The 21,777-nt window shown below is 35.4% G+C and overlaps 1 protein-coding gene across 3 annotated transcripts in view; it reads right to left on the bottom strand.

Annotated features, from left to right (window-relative positions):
- Positions 1-21,777, bottom strand: part of ATAD2B (ATPase family, AAA domain containing 2B) — a 190,380-nt gene that overhangs the window by 56,244 nt on the left and 112,359 nt on the right. For all 3 annotated transcript variants that reach the window (XM_011950768.1, XM_011950759.1, XM_011950751.1), the window contains 3 exons: positions 16,833-17,144; positions 13,365-13,500; positions 4,075-4,261 (listed from right to left, as the gene is read on the bottom strand). In XM_011950768.1, coding sequence (XP_011806158.1) covers positions 4,075-4,261; positions 13,365-13,500; positions 16,833-17,144 — 635 coding nt within the window. The remainder of the gene's footprint in view (positions 1-4,074; positions 4,262-13,364; positions 13,501-16,832; positions 17,145-21,777) is intronic.

Here is a 21,777-nt window from a genome sequence, read left to right on the forward strand (position 1 = left end):
AAGAAAGAAAGAAAGAAAGAAAGAAAGAAAGAAAGAAAGAAAGAAAGAAAGAAAGAAAGAAAGAAAGAAAGAAAGAAAGAAAGAAAAAGAAAATATTTATCTTTTAAAGTGATTTTTTTCATCTTTAGTTTGCTCGATATAGTCAAATAAAAACTTCAAAAAAGAGAATTTTCCAAACAGTATAGCATAAACTAAAAAGGCAAAGTTCACACATTTTCCAATCTTCCAGATTCCTTCTACCCAAGTCAAAGCAACCATATTAACAGTTTTGGGGGATACTTGCTTTTTCACTAATGTCATCTTCATTTTTCTGTATCAGCCCATGTAAATCTACCTCATTCGTGTTAATGGCTAGACAGTATTCCTTTGTATGTCAAGATACACCATAACTAATTTTAGCTGGTCTCACGTGAAGGAATATTCAGTTTGTTTGCCTTTGTGTTTTGTGTGGCAATTACACATGACACAGTGATAAATATACTTGTTCATTTAGCATTGAATACTTGTAGCTAACATATCTTTAGGAAAAATTCCTAAACATAGAATTTCTGGGTCAAAGGGTATATGTACTTGAAATGTTATTTTCTTTTCTCACACTACTCCAATGTGGTACTTGAAATTTTAAAAGATGGTGCCAGATTACACTCCAAAAATATCAAATAAATTTACATTTCCACTAAGTAAGTATGAGCATTCCACATCTCCAAAAGGGCATTATCAAGCTTTTTTTTAAAAAAAAAAAAACACAAATCTGATACTTTATTTTCACTTAAGTGAAGCTTAGAATCTTTTCACATTTGTTATTGGTTGCTTTTTCTTTTCCCCCATAAATATCATGTTTCTACTTTGCCAATTTTTATATTAGATTGCTATTCTTTCTTCTCACTGATTTTAAGGCATTTGTCCATATTTAGGAAATCTGTTCTCAACATATCTGCTACAAATATACTTTTTCCCAGACTATATCTATTAATTTAATTTAAGGAATGCTTTTTGTCATGTGTAATTTAAAATTTTATATAATCACATTCCTTCATATCTTTATGTTTTCTAGCTTTTGTGCGTTGCTTAGAAATTACTTTCACACATAAGATAATAAATACACTGACCTTGTGAATTTTTCCAGTACTTTTATAGTTCCACTGACCATGTAGAGTTCATTTTGGGCTATAGAAAAAGGTAGGAAATCCTAGTTTTATTTTGTTTTGCTTTTTCCCCTATTGGAGGAACTTGCTAGTTTTCCAAGACCATTTGGTAAATAATCCATTTCTTCCATCTACTGATATGAAATGTCATCGCCATGTGGTCATCACCACCAAATTCTACTTCTACAAAAGTCTAAGCATGAATTGTCTCTTCTGTTCTAATACTTTTGTCTATTCTTGCACAGGCACACATTCTTTATTACTGTAACTCTATTACACCCTTAAAATTTTGGTAGGGCCCCCTAATGACACTTTTTCCTCTAGAATTCTCCTTGCTAGTCTCATATTTATTTTCTAGAAGAAACACAGAACTCTTTTTTTTAATTTCTCTCCCTAAGTCTTGAGGACATTATAATTGGAACTATACTTAATTTATACATTAATTTAGGAAAAAAACCTCACAGTCTTTGAATTTAAAGCCTTACCATTCATTAGTTGTAAGCAGTAGCAGTGGCAGCAACGGTAGTAGTAATAAGCATGAATATAACTAACTTTCATTGAGGACTATATGTCAGGCCTATTTGATAACCTCATGGTGTCATCTCCGTTTCACAGATGACAAAATTAAGGCTCAGAGTGTTAAGCTACTTGCCCAAGGTCACAACCACAACTGAGATTTTAGTCTGCATAATTTGACTTGAGTCTACACTCTGAATTAAATAAGTTTAACACAGTAATTACAAACAAGGTGTGCTTCTTCCTCTAAAGCTCCACATATTAACACAACATTATCATTAGTATGAAAACACCGTAAGTATTCTAGCCAGGCATGGCTCTCTCTATGAAGATGGCACTGTGAAGTATTCACTGAGACATGCCCATCCCAAATCCCCAGACTTTCTTGTTCCTATATAGCAGAGATCTGCAGCAATGATCAGATCATGGGAGCTGAGAGTAAGAGGTGATGAGAATATTGACATTTAATTGATATCTAAAGCAGAGAAACCATCTAAACTTTGCTATTTCTTAATATAAAGATTAATAGTAGTGTGTACACACACATGCACACACATACACACACTAGAAGTACATTCACATATGGAGTTGAATGCTCAACAGGTTTTTAACTGCCCAATACATTTGAAATTCATCTATGTAGAACATTCCAACCCTCCTGCCTCAAAAGAGTCGATCAGAAGACTGAAGATAACAAACAAAATTCTTGGCTTTTGGTTTACCAAATAAGCTCCTGAGATCTCAAGGTAGAGATTTTAGTTTGAGACAACCAAATTTTGAAGTCTACAAGCTTGGTTTGAGACCCAAATGCCAAATCTCTACAGATATATTTACTTCTTTGGGAGGCCAAGGAGGGCGGATCACGAGGTCAGCAGATCGAGGCCATCCTGGCTAACATGGTGAAACACCATCTCTATTAAAAATACAAAAAATTAGCTGGGCATGGTGGCACATGCCTGTAGTCTGAGCTACTCGGGAGGCTTAGGCGGGAGAATCGCTTGAACCCTGGAGGGGGAGGTTGCAGTGAGCTGAAATGGCGCCACTGCACTCCAGGCTGGGCAACAGAGTGTGACTCCATCTCAAAAAACAAACAAACAAACATATATTTACTTTAGGGATATGGGAAGAATACAAGAGACTAGTCCAGCTCTGGCCTCCTTAATAAAGATGGCTTCCTCCCCCCGCCAAGAAGACTGATGATACTATGAAAGGCAGAGAGCAGCTTCTCTGGCCTTTGGGTTGGGAAACAAACAAATAAGGTATATCTTTCATATATTCAACTGTCCCCCTCAGCAACTTTTAGTTTTCTTCTCATAGTCCCTTCATACTGTTTCTGCTAATGTGTAAAATCTTTATGTGTCAAACTAGGAGCAAAATACTGGTAGACAGCATTTAATTCAAGGGGTTTGGAAAGAAACCTTTAAATAGGGCTTTAAAAGTGATAAAGTGCTGGTAGGGTGTTCATATCCAGAGACTGTGAGTAAAAGAGAAACTAAATCAATACTACTATGAATTGTTTAAAAAATGCATATTTCTTGCTACAATGTAGGAAATGGCCGGTTATAGTATATGTATTAAGTATCTGGAAAACGTAACTGGGAAAAAAAAACAACAAAATTGTGTAAAATGTTTTAAGTGTTACTACTCGTTATCTAACTCTAAAAGTAGGCTAAGTAGCAAAGTACAAAGTGGCATTCCTTTCTCTAATTTATTTATTTGAAACATTATTATTCAAACATTTAATGACCACTATCAGCTGGACACCTTGTCAGAGTTACAAAAATGGCTTAGATATGGTCCCTTGGCTCAAAAAATGTATTACCCTCATCCCTAGTTTCAATATGACATAATATATCCATGGTTATATATAACAACCTCAAGAAATATAAACAGCCCCACTAGAACTTTGCTTCACAAACCAGTAAATACAAAATAATTGAAAGTCAAATATCAAACACACAACTATCAACACAAATATCTATAATTTTTGAACTGCTATCACTATTCTAATATGAATATTAAATCCTGATATCTCAAATTAGATATCATTTCCCCTTCTATGATAAGGCTCTAAGAAAAGACAAAAGTCTGAAACTGCTCTGAGACCACAGCTTTGAACAGAGGGTCAGAAAAAGGCAAAATAAACTCCCTTTCTACATACAATGCATAATGAAACAGGGTATTAAAATTTCAGTAAGGAAGATCATGAGAAAGACAATGAGCTCACTTAAAACACTGTATGCATCAAAAGGATCCTTTACACTAATAGTAGAATGCCAATGAATAACCAACAAAAAGTTAATATTCATATCATACTCTGAAAAATCTTATCTGTAAACATTACACACTAGATATATTACCAAAACATAAGCAATAAGAAAGTCAGAAGTGCTCTGATGTGATACAAACCTACCTGTGCACAGGATTCCTCAGGTGTTTTGGCACTAACTGAATAAAGTGCTGGGAGATCTAGTCTATGCACAGAGAATCTTTCTAGAGTGTGCAAAAGTGCTGGAGCAAGGTGAGAAGTTTGACCTGAGCCCCGTTCTCCAGATAGCAATAAGCGTGGCCTGTATGAGGTTGGCTGATGATATGGTGACCTGTAATACATGTAAGACACAATTATTTCAAAATCATATATTCTGAAGATAAATATGAAATATCAGGCAAATTTTTTACATTAAAACAATTTAACTCCAAATTAACAGAACTTTCCTATATTATTTTAGTACAGTGATTTATTTTTTCATTAATTATGGTTCTAAAATGTTGGTACCTCTGCCCATATTAATAACCAAGATATAAAAGTATAAAATCCACTTTACGGGCCGGGCGTGGTAGCTCACGCCTGTAATCCTAGCACTTTGGGAGGCCGAGGCTGGCAGATCACCTGAGGTCAGGAGTTCAAGACCAGCCTGGCCAACATGGTGAAACCCTGTCTCTACTAAAAATACAAAAATTAGCTGGTTTTGGTGGCGGGCATCTGTAATCCCAGCTACTCGGGAGGCTGAGGCAGGAGAATCACTTGTACCCGGGAGGCGGAGGTTGCAGTGAGTTGAGATCGCACCACTGTACTCCAGCCTGGGCAACAAGAGCAAAACTCTACCTAAACAAACAAACAAACAAACAAATAATGAAATAAATCCACTTTAAAATAAAATAACCTTAGTATTCCTGCTATCATACCACATATATTAACTTGAAGATGCATTAAACTCCAGTATCATTTAGTTATTAATTATCCAAGGTTAAATGGTAGGAATCTCACTTTTTGACAAAGAGGTAGATCTGAAGATTATTCCAAATGTAGGACTCAATTAACAGGCAGGGCCTTTAGGAGGTGATTAAGTCATGAGCGGTCAGCCCTCATGAATGGATTAGTTATCAAAGGGCTTGACAATAAAACCAGCTAGCTAGTCCCTTCAATCCCTTCTGCCATGTGAAGACATTACTGGTCACCTCCAGAAGAAGCAGTGCTCAAGGCATCATCTTAGAGGTAGAAACCAAGCCCTCACCAGACACCAAATCTGCCAGAGCCTTGATCTTAGACTTTCAGCCTCCATAACTGTGAGTAATAAATTTATGTTGTTATGTTCTCACTCATAAGTGGGAGCTGAACAATGAAAATACACGGACACAAGGAGGGGAACATCACACACCGGGGCCTATGTGTGGGTGGGAGACCAGGGGAGGGATAGATAGCATCAGGAGAAATACCTAATGCAGATGACAGGTTAATGGGTGCTGCAAACCACCTTGGTAGGTGTATACCTACGTAACAAACCTGCACATTCTGCACATGTATCCCAAAACTTAAAGTATAATAAAAATAAATAAATAAATTTAGGTTGTTTATAAATTACTCCATTTAAGGTATTTTATTATAGCAGCAGGAACAAACTAAAACAATCACAATTTTTAAAATAACAAATATATATAAACTTCTTCCAACACATATTATTTCTGTAACAACAAAAACTAACTGTTCCTACCCTGACAGATGACATCTAAAGCCCCATACCAGAGAAGGAAAATATATTAAACCAAACTTGAACTTGTCATTTCGAGATTCTACAGCACCATTAAAATAACAAATGAAACAAAGTTTACTCTCACTGTGGGGAGTCCTAGACATTCTAAGGCAATACAATAAGAATAAAGCAAATTTCAAATGAAACGAATAGAAAGCAATAAAGGAAAAAATTGACACCTGTAAAGCGTATGATTATGTAGTAGCAAATCCAAGAAATCAACCAAAAACTGTCAGAATCTACGAGCAAAGTAACAAGACAGAAGAAATAGAAAAATCAATAGATTTCCTAAAACACCATCAATAACCAATGTAAAAAAGGAAAGGAGATCCTATTCACTGCAAAAAAAAAATTAAAAGGTAAAACAAACATTATCAAATTATAGTCTTAGCAAGAAAAGAGTAAAACTGAGCCTGAACACAAAGACTAAATATATAAAGACGTCAATTCTTCCTAATCCATTGACTTTTTCATTTTATATGCATAGGATTTTCAAGTTGAAATCCCAAAATAATTTTTGGGAAGAGAGGAGTTTCAACTTATTTACAACTTTAACTGAAAGAATAATCAAGTAAGAACATCAAGAAAACTTTTTAAAAACATGCTATCACCTGGGCGAGGTGGTTCACGCCTGTAATCCCAGCACTTTGGGCGGCTGAGGCTGGTGGATCATGAGGTCAGGAGATTGAGGCCATCCTGGCTAATACAGTGAAACCCCGTCTCTACTAAAAATACAAAAAATTAGCTGGGCATGGTGGCACGTGCCTGTAGTCCCAGCTACTCAGAAGGCTGAGGCAGGAGAATCGTTTGAACCTGGGAGGCAGAGGTTGCAGTGAGCCGAGATCGCGCCACTGCGACAGAGCAAGACTCAGTCTCAAAAAAAAAAAAAAAGCTACCAATTTTAATGCATTCAAACATGTTTTAGTAACAAGCACTTCACAGAGATTTCTTGTTCAATATTCTTAACAATTCTGTGAAACACATAGTTTCATTTTATTAAACAGATAAGAAACCAGGGCACGTGGAGGTTAGCCATAAAGTTGTATAACCAGATGGAAGAGTTCAAATTGTCATTCAAGCCCATTTGACTGCAAAGCCCAGGTTCTGAACTCACTATGTTAAGATGTGTCCTACTTTATACTGAAACACATTATAGAATAACAGTTAATAGAATGTAGAATATACCAAAGAAACAGAATTAAACATAAAAGGCAGTCTAGGAAATGATTAATCGTAATTACTATATGAAGGAACTTCATATAAAATGAAATAATGTATATGCATATAAATTTATAGTACTTTATATGACTAAAATAGTTATGATTCATAGTAAAATTCATATAAAATATTTTATTATTTTATACTATATGATATGAATTATAATATATAATATATACATTTATATTAATATAAATTTATAAAATTTATAAGAATTTGTATTTTCTTATATGAAATAATTTCATATAAGAAAAGAATCATAAAAAACAAATGAGAGCAACACAGTGGCTCACACCTGTAATCCCAGCACTTGGGAGACTCAGGTAGGCAGATCATTTGAACTCAGGTGTTCTGAGACGAGCCTGAGCAACATGGCAAAACCCCATCTCTACACAAAATTTAAAAACAAAAAAATCAGCCAGGCTTGGTGGTGTGCACCTGTAGTCCCAGCCACCAGGAGGCTGAGGTGGGAGGATCACATGTGTCCAGGAAGTCAAGGCTGTAGTGAGCCATGATGGTGCCACTGCACCCCAGCCAGGGTGACAGAGTGAGACCTTATCTCGAAAAATAAAATAAAAAGAACAGAAATGGATGATAAAATAAACGTTTAAAAACGGAGGAGTCAGGTCATTTCACAGCATAAGCAAAATGAATTCTAACACAAAATTTAAAAGATTCACATATTTTTAATTCATAATAATCTAAAAACCTCTGTAACACAAAAATTATAATCTGAACCAAATAGCAAACAACCAAATGGCATAAAGAATTTGTCATACAGCAGGGCACGGTAGCACATGCCTGTAATCCCAGCTACTTGGGAGGCTGAGTTGGGAGGATGACTTGAGCTCAGGAGTTCAAGACACCTGGGCAACATAGAGATCCCATCTGAAAAAAAAAATTGATAGAAAAAGCATAAGAAGAAAATTTAATAAAAAGAATTTGTCATAAACAGGAATGGTTCTTAATGTATAAAGAGTTTATATGCATAGTTTTTAAAAAATCCTCCATGGGCAAAGGACGAAAACAGACAATTCAAAAAGAAAATAGAAATAGGAAACTTTTTCAAATGTTTATTTAATTATATAACTATAGAATGCCTCCCATGCTGAATGCCTTAGCCCTAAGTATCAAACAATACCAGTGTTGTCATAGAGCACATAATTGAGTGGTATTTAGTAAAAAAGTTAATACACAAATTACCATAATTCAATGTGATTAGTAAGTGGTACTGTTTAAGTACACAGTGCTATGGAAGATACCAATTAGAGACTCATAGAAGCCATTCCTGGAAAACTGTTACCAAGACAGAAACCCAACAGATTGGAGGTACAAGAGATGAATTCCAAGACTGCAAAACAGGATGCACAAAGGAACAAAGGTTAAAAAGAACATGGCTCTTTGGGGTAACTGATACAGTTCATATAGCCAGTTTTGGTTTTATTTGTTTGTCTGTTTATTTTGAAGTACTGGGGACAAGTTGTGGAGGGTGCGGTAAAGGTACTAGGGTGAGGAGAGAAAAAGGAAGGTAAGTTAGACTACGAAGGGCTACAAGGGTTTTGTAAGCCATGTTAAAAGTTTGGAATGTGGCCGGGAATGGTAGCTTACACCCGTAATCCCAACACTTTGGGAGGCCAAGGCGGGCAGATCACAAGGTCAAGAGATCGAGACCATTCTGGCCAACATGGTGAAACCCCATCTCTACTAAAAATACAAAAAAATTAGCCAGGCGTGGTGGCAGGCACCTGTAGTACCAGCTACTCAGGAGGCTGAGGCAGGAGAATGATGTGAACCCAGGAGACAGACCTTGCAGTGAGCCAAGATCGTGCCACTGCACTCCACCCTGGGCAACAGAGTAAGACTCCGTCTCAAAAAAATAAAAATAAAAATAAAAGTTTGGAATGTGTACTGAAGACAATAGGGAAGCATTAAGATACTTTAGAGCAGCAAGATAATCATATACAAGTTTAGGGCAGATAACTATCTCAGCATGTCAGTACGGGAAAGGGTTTTGAAAGAAGGCAAATGAGAGGAAAGATAATCAGGCATCTGCTATAGTAAGCCAAGCATGAGATGTGAATGACAATTCAACAAGAATAGTGTTAGAGAAGAAGGAATAGCCTGCGATGAGACTTACTTAGTAAGAAAAATCAAAAAGACTTGGTCATTGACTAGACAAAGAAAGAAAGAAAAGGAAAGAAGTTGAGAATGATGTCAAATTCTAGCTGAGACAAGTGAATGAATGGTGGCTCATAGGAGTCACAGGGAGAGAAGGAGCGATATAGGCCAGCTATGTATGGAAAGATCCATGGTACAACAAAGGGGAGATGGGTCACTGGTCAGGGTCTGAAGATCAAGAGCAATCTAGGCTTGAGAACGAAACAGTAGTCATTAACAAAGAGATTAAAAAATTGAGAAAACATAAATGAAAATAATGATAGACACTTTTTATCTGTTAGATGAATAAACCAAAAATTAATTTCAACACCCATTATCAATGAGAGGACGGGAAAATTGATATCCTCATAACCAGTAGAAGAAAAGCACAACTTTTCTGAAATTATATGTGATAGATCTAAAGATGCCAAAATGTATGCCCAAAAGTATTCAGTAACTCACTCCACTCCTAGGGACTCCCCAACCTCTTACTGTCTTCTATATTTTTTCCCATAGTACTTATCTTCTAACATTTTATCTATCTAGCAAGCTATTACATTTATTGTTTTACTGTCCATCTCCTCCATTTAAAAATACAAGTTCAATGAGGGCCAGCATCTTAGCCTATTTTGGTCACTGCCCTATCCCAAGTACCCAAGACAATGTCTGGAACATGATGGGCACTTTCACAAAACATTTGAATGAGTGAATGAATATACGAAAGAACAAATGAACAATTCAACCAAACAAAAAGATACTATATTCATCTATCTGGTTTGTAAAGATTTCAAAAGACAGTGCTCAGAACTGATAATGGTATAAAAAAAATACCACTCTCATAAAGTATGAGAAATGTAAACTAGTACAAGCCTGGAATGCAATTTAACAATCTGTGTCAACATGTTAAATGTATACACTCTGACACAGCAATTGCAGTTCTTGAAAATTTATCTTACGCTTTGAATCAGATAGTGGTGTAAAGATGTATACTTAGAAACAAATCTATTGTTTATAAAAGAAGCTTGAAACCTTCAAATTTTACCAATAAGGGTCTATAAATTGTGGAATATCCAAAGTGTAAGATAATATGCAGCTATCTTAAAATAGTGGTATTAAACATATGCTGATATGAAATAATATTCCAAACATAGTGAAAAAGTAAGTTATATTAACAACTTATAGGAGGATATAATCCAGATAATGTATGGGTCTATACCTTATACATGCATAGAGAGAACATGGAAGTGTGGTCACCAAAACTTTAAGAAATATTACCTGCAGGTGCTGGGGCTTTAATTTTTACTTTCTTCTTTATGCTCTTCTTTATTACTTGAATTTTCTACAGTGTATATCATCTTTCTAATCAGAAAAAACAAAGCTATTTTCATTTGAAAAACCTCAGAAAGCTCTGTTTCTAATCACCCTTATGGTAATATAAAGTAAGAAAGAAAATTTATTTTCCATCATAAGGCTTCTCTACCAGATTGGTAAACCTTAACTATCTTGACTTCTCCTTTATATTAAATGTAAAAAAAAAGAAAAGGTTTCAACACTGTTTCAGGAGACTATTTCCAGAAATCCACCAACAAGAACCCAGGCTAGTGTGACTAAAACCCAGCACTAAAGTTACATTTTCTTCTGGCCAAGCAGTTTTTTTTTCTGCATTCATCTGTAATACTAATACATCTTGCTCAAATAGAAAACTAAACCAACCAAACAAAAAAGACCGTATGTTGCCCATCTTAAAGGCCTTAATTCTACAGTGTATGCTTCTTGGAGAGTGTGAAATATATTGCTCAACTTACCTAAAGAAGCAATGCAATTCCCTAGCTACTTACTAAGCTCAGAAATAATTTGGAAAAATATGATCTTAGGAAATAAACAGCACAGAGTCTGGCTCTGCCACCTGCTAGCAACATGATCATGGGCAACTTATTTAACTTCTGTGTGCTTCAGTTTCCTCATCTATAAAATGAAGATACCACAAATGCAATATGATTGTTGAGAGGCCTATATATATTACTGAATATGAAGCACAGATCTTTACATACCAAACGTGTATCTAATTTGTAAAAAGCACTCAGATGCAAACTCCTAACCCTTCATAATGAAAAGGACAGCAAATATCACTTTCTCCTGTGAGAACTTCTCAGACTTCCAGCAGAATTAGTTCTGCTTTCATAGCACTTTCACAATATTGAAATGTTTGTCACCCCCAATAGTGAGACCTCCTCCGAAGTAAGAACTATGTTATATCTTATTCATGCTTATGTTTTCAGTATCTCATACAATGCCTGGCATAGGGTAAAAAAAGAAAAATTGGATAAATGGGTAGGTGAACAAAGAAATAAGTGAATAAATATTACTAAAACATCTAAAAAATGTTTATTCTAGAATATAGTTGTCTCATTATTTAATGAAAGTCAAATCAATGAACTCGAAAAGCTTATGTAAAAAAAGCTAAAATTAAACCAATTCTTTCAGAAAAGCTAAAACAAAATGAGCCATACCAATGTCTCACATTAAATCAGTGGCAGGAAATGTCCTCAATAAAAAGTTAAAACTTAACACTGGACATGATACTTTCTAATATCAAAATCTATTTCTGTATTCCTTTACTGACAACAATTATCTTATAAAATTAAACACATGTCTTTTGATAGTTTCTTTGTTTCTGCTACTACATAATACAAATTCAAATAACTATAACTGTCAAACACACATACACACACAGAGAGAGAGAGAGAGGGAGAAAGAGAGGGAGGGATAGAGAAGGAGGGAGGGAAGAAGAGAGGGAGAGGGAGAGAGAAGGAAGGAGAGAATGAGGGAGGGAAGGAGAGAGGGAGGGAAAGAGAGAGGGAGGGAAGGAGAGAGGGAGGGAAAGAGAGAGGGAGGGAGGGAGAGAGTGAGAGAGACAGACAGAGACAGGCTAGCCAGGTGAAAGGCAAAAAAAAAAAAAAAAATTGGCTTTCCCATAACTATCAATAAAACAAATTTGTAAAATGCTGGAATAGCCTATAAAAAGACTTCCCCGAGAGCATAAAAGGAAGGATCTGGAGAAGAAGAAAAAAACTTACAAAGAGTTTGCTATTAAAGAACATATGAAGAAAAAAAGAGAAGATGAAAGTAATTTAGCCTCATTTTAAAAAACGAAAAACAAGAAAGGGTTATCAATGCAAATAATCAACATTTCACCAAAATCTACACAGGAAAACTTCAAGTTGGAGACTTAAATTTGCTCAAAATATTAAAAGTACACACAATCCAGCCTCTTCTAATAGAAGTGCTATTAGATCTACCTAATGGAAGCTTTATGGTTCTTCAACTATGGGCTAATTATGTAAATGCAAGTAAAGACGCTGTTAGTGTTTGAACACTACTTGGCCTCTTAATTTAAAATCAGATTTGCACTAGAAGTGTTTACCTAGTATAGTGCACAGCAAAAGTTGCTTTAACACAGATAATAAAAGGGTAAATGTAAATTGAAAAACCATGAAATCCAAATTATAAAAGTATAATGTTTCTAGAAAATCAAAGTTATTTAATTACTGAACAATTGCTAAATTAAAATCTCTTTTAGTAGCCTTAGAGACCTAAATGATCATCTAAAGTTTATTACAAATTAAAGTACTCCAGATCATGGCTAATATTTCAGTTCTGCCCATTAAATAAAAAGCAATAAAGTTGGGGCTCATGAGTTGACTTTTTAAGGGTAAGCCTTCCTCTGCCTCCATGGGGAAAAAAAATTCACCCCATCACTTTAAAAAAAAGTAAACTTGGCCGAGTGCAGTGGCGTACGCCTATAATCCCAACACTTCAGGAGGCCGAAGTGGGCAGAGCACCCGAGGCTTGAGACCAGCCTGGACAACACAGTGAAACCCCATCTCTACTAAAAATTAGCTGGGCATGGTAGCGCACACCTGTAATCCCAGCTACAAAGGAGGCTGAGGCACAAGAAAAGCTTAAACTCAGGAGGCAGAGGTTGCAGCGAGCTGAGATCGTGCCACTGCACTCTACGCTGGGCAACAGAGTGAGACTCTTGTCTCAAAAAAAAAAAAAAAAGAAAAGTAGCAGGAAAGATTCTTCTAGTTGGAGGAAAAAAACACCTAAGTAGTTAACCAACAAGCTATTACCACATGAAAAAGAATACATAGTAAAAGTTTTCCAGAATTGTGTCCAAACAACAGAAAAACAATATCCTCACAGTTATAACCAGAAGTAAAAATATACTATAATTCTAATCATAAAGTATCAAAAATCGCTCTAAATACAAAGAAATTTGATATAAATCACTCACATTGTAAAATGAAGGTAGGGTTTATGTATAGCAGCAGTTGATGACTGTTTCTTTGGTGATCCTGAGTGACAATGGGTCTCAAAAATTGATAAAGCATTTTCATCTTCACTATCCTCTAAAATTAAAGTTTCTATATCTGTTTAAAAAAATCACAATGTTATGAGGCTTATAAAGTCATTTAATATTAGTGCCTTACCAAAGCTAAGAAAAATTGGGTTAAAAAATCAAATGACATTAATAAGTGATCTATCAAATAATACAGGCAAATTGACAAACTGCAGCTTTTAAAATAACTTATAAACAAAATTAATAAAACATTTTCACCTTTACAGACTACTTACTTAAGTATTATGAGAGATAATTTGGAAGAACTCACTGACTGGCTTAAAAAAAAAAACAAGTCTGGAAAAGAAGTGGCACTCTCATAAAATCCCACCTATTTAACTAAAAATCTCTGAGTTAATTTTGACCAAAACCAGTCCATTTCATATTTGGTTTAATCAGTAGGTTAGCTGAATCAAGGCCAGTTCTTATAAAAGCAACAAGGAACAAACTGACCCTTATTTTTTAAAGAGGATACACCTTTTCAAGGAAGACTTAGTCTAGTTAAAATGGAGTCAGAAATTCCGTCAAAGCTAATCTTAAAAATACACTCATTCATACAGCATTATTCTCTCTATGGGCCTTTGGTTACCACTCAGGGAACTAACTAGAACTAAAATCTCTACTGGGAATGCAACACTTAAAGCCTCACCTGGACTACCAACAGCTATACTTCAAACATGCCTAATCAAAAGTGACAGTTCATTCAATAAAAAGCAATGCTACATGTGTACGGGATATGAGAGAGAATTAAGATTAAGAGATATCATACTCTTTCAAAACAAACAAAAAATATGCAGATGCATTCTAAAATTAGATACTAAATTATGCTGGCAGACAGAGATCTCAAGTGGCTTTTAAAAGCTAAATATTTAATCGAGACCATCCTGGCTAACACAGTGAAATCCCATCTCTACTAAAAATACAAAAAAAAATTAGACGGGCGTGGTAGCAGGCACCTGTAGTCCCAGCTACCAGGGAGGCTGAGGCAGGAGAATGGCGTAAACCCAGGAGGCGGAGCTTGCAGTGAGCTGAGACAGCGCCACTGCACTCCAGCCTGGGCGACAGAGTGAAAACTCCATCTCAAAAAAAAACAAAAAAAAAGCTAAATATTTAGTACAAGTCATATTTTAATCTGGGAAATAACTGAATATCTTTTGAGTGATAATTTCATACACAAGGAAATGATATTTATCTAAGAAAAACATTAAAGGTCAAAACAAGCCAGAATAAATAATATGACTAAATAGCTAAAAACCAATTACTGATAATCAAATAAAACTTGGTTGCTCTTCTCCACTGGTCATGTCAACTAGTTCTACCAACTGGAACTAAAGCATACTTTACATTTACACACAAAAAAGCTATAAGAAAACATAGATAATAATAATATAAAATGGTAATTCACAAATGGAGATAAAAAGCTATGATGAAAGAAAAGGTTTTTATGATTTTCTAAAGGTGACATAAGTTTTTTGGGAAGTTTTGGTACATAAAATACATATGAAATACATTTCCAGTTACAAAATTCAGAAATAAAAAATACACAAATCATGGTATGGTCCCTGGCTCACAGATATTCAGTAAAATATTCATTCCCCTCTGCCAAATTTAAGAAATCAGGTATTCCATGAGGTATCTTATGTGACTCTGTCACTAGACAATTAAAGTTTCTGAAAAATATATTTATGACAGAAGAATTCATTGAACAACATTCATAATTTTTACTTTTTAATTAATGTTAGTATAATTCTCTGAATAATTTTCTATTTGGTGCGGACTGCATTCCAGACAAGGTGCTAGGAACTGGAGAAATTAAGATAATCAAAAGATTACTTTCCCTTCAAAGTTTATGAGCTTCATACTCTGATTAGAATGTCAATCTAATTTTATAATTGTTTTCCTGTAAATGAGTGATGTTTTTAATTTTACTTATTTATTTATTTTTTAAAGAGACAGGGTTTCACCATGTTGGCCAGGCTGGTCTCGAACTCCTGACCTCAGGTGATCCGCCTGCCTTGGCCTCCCAAAATGCTGGGACTACACAGGCGTGAGTCACCGCACCCAACCATGAGTGATGTTTTTAAAAGTAGTGTTCTGTTTTTACCTCAGGTGCAAAGTACTATCTAGAGGCTTGATAAAACTCAAGACCCTCTACAACAGGGTTCTCATTTACTCCCTTACCAATACCTTACACTCCTATGAGCACTGCACACTGCAGATGCCTTACCAATAACAACAAAATGATTAGTTTAATCCAAAGAAGCAGTATAGCAACATAGGTAAGAGCAAGGGCTGTCATCAGGCTCCCTGGGTTGAGGCAGGCCCCAGAACTTATTCAATGACCTTATATTAACTAAATTACCAGGCTGGGCACAGTGACTCAAGTCTCCAATCCCAGCACTTTGGGAAGCCAAGGTGGGTGGATCACCTGAGGTCAGAAGTTCGAGACCAGCCTGACCAATATGGTGAAACCCCATATCTATTAAACAAACAAACAAATGCAAAAATTAGCTGGGCGTGGTGGCACACACGTGCTATCCCAGCTACTTGGGGGCGGGTGCTGAGGCAGGAGAATTGCTTGAACCTGGGAGGCAGACGTTGCAGTGAGCCAAGATCAGGCTACTGCATTCCAACCTGGGTGACAGAGACACTGTCTCAAAAAAAATAAATTACCAGCCTGTATCTCCCACTCCCCCACTCTATATAATCAGAGTGCTTACCTGCAAGCCTGTTAAGAGGATTAATAAGCCAGGCACAGTGGCTTACGCCTATAATCCCAGCACTTCTGGGAGTTCGAGGCTGGCGTATCATCTATGGTCAGGAGTTGGAAACCAGCCTGGCCAACATGGTGAAACCCTGTCTCTACTAAAAAATATTTAAAAAATTAGCCGGGCATGGTGGCAGGCCCCTGAAATCCCAGCTACTCGGGAGGCTGAGGCAGGAGAATCGCTTGTACCCGGAAGGCGGAGGTTGTAGTGAGCCAAGACAGCACCATTACACTCCAGCCTGGGCAACAAGAGCGAAACTCCATCTCAAATAAAAAAATAAAATAAAAAAGGATTAATAAGTGACAATTTGGGGCTTTAAAGGTTAACCTATTATTATAGTCAACTTTCTAAAGATAGTAACAGCCCTACATTAAGATGATCAGAACGTCCCAAAAGTGAATATTCACTCATTTGTCTTACAAACATTCACCAGGCAACTACCATATGCCAGGTAATATGTCAGGCCTGGAATATATAGTACTGAATAAACAGATATATTACAAAAGTGACACATAAATAATCTTGTGAGGAAACTATACTTATTTATTCCTGTATTTGTTTCATCTTAACAATATGAAAAAGTAGTTTAGAGTACCTTCTTTTTTGTCACTGTGGCTAATTTCAGCATGAGGAAACACTTTCTGCAAGACTGCTAGGATGTTGTTGAAGCTTCTTTCCAGCAGTGGCCTTATGATGGGGGATAGTGCATGCCCTGAAGACATCACAGCACGTTGGGAAGCAGGCACAATATTCTGCATTGCATGGTAAAAGTCTTGAGCACTAAGCACTATTGAGGAAACATCCAGCTGCAGTTTATGACTGCTAGCATAGATCTGGGGATAACGCCTCCGCAGCGCAATCAGGGCGGCTTCAGTGCACAGGGCCTTGATATCAGCTCCACAGTAGCCTAATGCACAAAAGGAGAAGGACAGCAAAGGTACATTCATTATTCCATGCACCAACTACATTTTGTAAATGTACACATCTTTAGCTAACGTCATCATCAATACTAAATCAATAACTATGTGCAATTTTACCAGCAAAATGAAAACTAGCCATTTAAAATCACCAAACAAAACTGCTGAATAAAGGGCTGAATACTTACATTAAGATTAAAAATGTTTTGAATATTTTTAATTAACAAAAACATAAGCTAACAATATTAAAACAAGCTATGTATCTTAAGTATGTCCTTGATATAATCTCTAAAACAAAAGCCATGTATTATGTGATTAACTGATTACAACGTACAACTTTTTTTTTTTTTTAAGAGACAGGGTCTCAAAAAAATAAATAAATAAGAGACAGGGTCTCACTCTGTTGCCCACCCAGGCTGGAGTGCAGTGATGCAATCCAGCTCACTGCAACCTCTACCTCCCAGCCTCAAGCGGTCCTCCCACTTCAGCCTTCTGAGTATCTGCGACTACAGGCATGTGCTACCACACTTGTGTAATTTTTTTCTTTTCTTTTCTTTATTTTTGTAGAGATGAGGTCTCACTATATTGCCTAGGCTAGTCTCAAACTCCTGGGCTCAAGTGATCCACCCGCCTCGGCACCGTGAAATGCTGGGATTACAGGCATGAGCCACCACAGCTGGCCTACAACATACAACTTTCTTTAGAAAAAAAGTTTTAAAAGGATAATAGTTTCATTTCAGTCCTTCATCAATATTCACAATCATTAGGTTAGTCCTCATGACATTATACTTACTTATAAATGATTTTTTCTAATATTATTAACTTCCAAACACATATAAAATAGTATATAAACAGAAACTTCAAAAACAGAGCTATTCTACTACCAAATCTGAGTGCAATCAACTATTAACATTCAGTTACTCCCATAATTATCACTTAAAATTGTAATTCATCTGATAGTTCCAAATATATTAAAGTAAATAAGAACATTAAAAAATATTTCCATTGATTTTCCACATTAATTTTCTTTGTTTAGTTTAAAATGACTGATAATCTAATTCTAAGGGTTATACCAACATGGGGTATTATTACCCATGTTTAATGGATGATACAATCAAACAACAGATCAAGCCCCAGTGTTTTTAAGTCATTTCATTCATCTGAGTAACAAATACATGCAAAAACACATGCTCTGTTGCATCCTTGTCACAAAAAGGAAGAAAAGCTCAAACTAGCCACATTGTTTTTCCTGTTAGCAATTAAACTTGCATTTGGCCACAATTATCAGTTATGCCAGTAGGGGGAACCATTCGAATAGTTATAGAATATTAGACCCTAACTAAGCTCCTCAACAAACAATACCAGGTTTATTTTTATTTTATTTTTGGGAGACTGCACTGCACTCTGTTGCCCAGGCTGAAGTGCAGTGGATGATCATGGCTCACTGCAGCCTTGAGTTCCTGAGCTCGAGAAATCCTTCTGCCTCAGCCTGCTGAGTAGCTGAGACTACAGTGTGTACCATCACATTCGGCTAATTTTTTGATTTTTTTTTTTTTTTGTAGAGATAGGGGTTTCACTTTGCCCAGGCTGGTCTCGAACTCCTGGCCTCAAGCAATCCTCCTGCCTCACCCTCCCAAAGTGCTGGTGTTATAGACATGAGCCATCACATCTGGACTATTTATCTTTTTACACCTCACAATGACCTTACAGAACACTTAAATACTCAACTAAAAATGGTGATTACAAAGGAAAACTTATTAAAAGTTAGGGAAAAACTTAATATGACATAGAAGAACTTAATTCAGAAGACTATAAGCAGATTAAGCATTAACACTGTTCCATGACAGCAATCTGTCTCACAAATAATTCTTTGGATAACCAAATTTACCACTAGTGTCTCATTTTATTTTCTATTTCTCAAAGAATTAACCTGGAAAAAAATTACCTTTTCCTTTTGCATATATACCTGTTTCATTAATTCAATAATGTATAGAACACTAGCTCAAAGTTATAAACAGTTAACAAAATAATCCAAGGATCTGATTATAGAATGTGAATTCTGTCTTCCATTTCAGAGGAAATAAGGAATACACTACCATCTTCAAACAATATAAACAATTACGCATTTCTTCTTTAAAAGGATATACACAGTTAATGAACATACTATATGATCCTATTTTAAGTGCAAAAGCCTAAGTTTAAAAAAATTAAAACTCAGAAACTATTAAGGCAAAATAAATAATTAGCCACTAGAAGGTATTTTACATAGTAAATGTTACCAATAACATTTATGTTTGCCATAACATGTTAATTACATATACAACAGCAATGTATTATTGTTCATCTTTCCCTCATTTATTCCAAAGAAATGATCAATAGACCCCATTTAATGAAGTAGATTTTCACATTAATTATTATAACCAACACACTTATAAAGGAGGACATTTTTTTACATTAGCTTATAAGTAAGAATTACCAGTTTATATCTGTGGTTCTCACCTTGATTATCCACCAGAATAAACACTGAAACTTAAACAAAAAAACAGATTCCCAAGCCCCACAATAAACCTAGTGAATCAGAATCTCTGGGGGCTTGATGATATGTGCATTTCAAGAAAGCTTTAGAAGTGATTCTGATACACACAAAATTGAGAACTACTGATTTAACATACTTCCTTCTAAAACTTTAAAAGTGCATCATAACCATGGCTAAATGGGTTACACTTAGGGTAACCACATGTGCTGGTTAAGCCTCTTGTTCTGCCATAATTAATAGCACACCTTTTCACTCTCAAAGGGTCCTTCTTTAGACAATAAATAATATGATCATTCTAGTAACAATGAAAATATACTACAGCCTTTTAGGAGTTAAAAGTTAATATTAAAAAAAAGTATAAACATCCCTTTCATAACCATACTAAATCTACCATTACAATTCTAATACTCTGTGAACACATTTAGATATCAAATAAAGAGCATTCCTGAATACTGCTATTAAGATAGAAATTGTTCTGAAAGACTGAAAACACAGCTACTAAAGAGGTTAGACTAGAAACAAGGTCATAACAAAATTTTATGAAGTTTTAAGTACAGCATCACACATAATGAAGGCCCACAAGATAGACACTTCATTGAGACTCTTTCATTGTTTTAGCCCTCTCATTGAAAATGGAATAGAAAAATATGATTAGAGTTGAGTGTTTCATTAATCGTAAGTTCCTACTATTTATGCAAATGTTCCTGATATCAATGTATGTTGAGTTTTTCACTATGCAAAAAATCACACCCAATATGCATGCAAAAACCTCTAAGAACTTGGGAATTTCAAGGTAAAAGTTACCAAATCCATAACCTCTAACAAAAGGTCAGCTATCTTCACAGATGTTCATCAAGATTACACACTCTTTTATTAGGCATAAATGTCAATGAACTGAACCTATTCATGTTAAAACATGTTTGGCATACATACACTAAGTGAGTTTGTAATGGATTTAAAATTACTATTTCACTCCCGTTTGAAGATCTGAATTTTTTTTTTTTCTTTTAATGTGAACCGGTTTCTCAGATGGAATGAACGTCTTAACAAAAAACAGAAGTCATTTAATTATAATGGATTTTTATGTCACTGTCCAGGAAGAAAATGGTATATAAGCAGAGTCTGCAGACATACTACCACCCCACAGAGGGGAAGAAAAATAAGGTAAGAGAAATTTATCAGTCTTGTAAGAAATTACACCATGAAAATTTAAAAACTTAAGAAACTGCCTAAAAGTTAAAAAAATCACTTGGAAAAATGAGAAGTATTGTCTTTGGAAATGCAAAAGGAAACTAAGATTCTAATATTTGGGATGAAGAATTAAACTAGAGTGTATAATATTTCAGATGGTAGACAGGATAACAGAAAGTAATTTAGAATACCTATCTCTTAGGGAATTTCCAAAATGATTTGACAACTTGACTTCCGCTTATTTCAGTTAAGGATCATTCTGTGACAAATTCACAGAAAAATCTACAAAGATTTCCCAGTCTGATCTGAACTCTAGTAAAATATCATCAAAAATAAAAGGGGTTTATTTTCAAAAAGGGAAAAGACTGGATTTTATACCAAATACCACCCTCTCCCATAAAGCAGCACAAGGCTTTGCAAAGGTCAAGCCAAATTAACATGAAATGTGTTTGGCGCATGCTCTCTTATACCAGGCAAAGCTTAAACTGAAGTAGTGCTGGAGAGATTTACGTTTTCTCCTCACCAGAAGATGTCGAGGTCTTTGTGGTTCAAAAGCTGAGGGATGCTGCTTCGGAGATGGAGGTCCCTGTGGATGAAGAGGATAATTTGGATGTAGCTAACTGAATGGACTAATGTTCTATTTAAGTTTTAATTATTTGATGGTGGATCACAATGATTTTTTAAATTAAGTTGTTCTTTTTGGCTTTGGTAACTTTAAAGTTTTCCCAAGTAAGTTATTGTTAGTGGACTTATTTGGGGGATTTCTTCATAATGCTTAAAAAGTTCATGAGGATTGGTTTTGTTTTGTTTTTTAATTTATATTTTTCAGAGTATGAGAGGAAAATAGACAAAAGAGGGGGAAAGAATGAAGGAGAAATACCTGTGTGTATTTTCAG

Source organism: Colobus angolensis, unplaced genomic scaffold (assembly GCF_000951035.1).
Source record: "Colobus angolensis palliatus isolate OR3802 unplaced genomic scaffold, Cang.pa_1.0 Scaffold109, whole genome shotgun sequence".
Lineage (NCBI taxonomy): Eukaryota > Metazoa > Chordata > Mammalia > Primates > Cercopithecidae > Colobus > Colobus angolensis.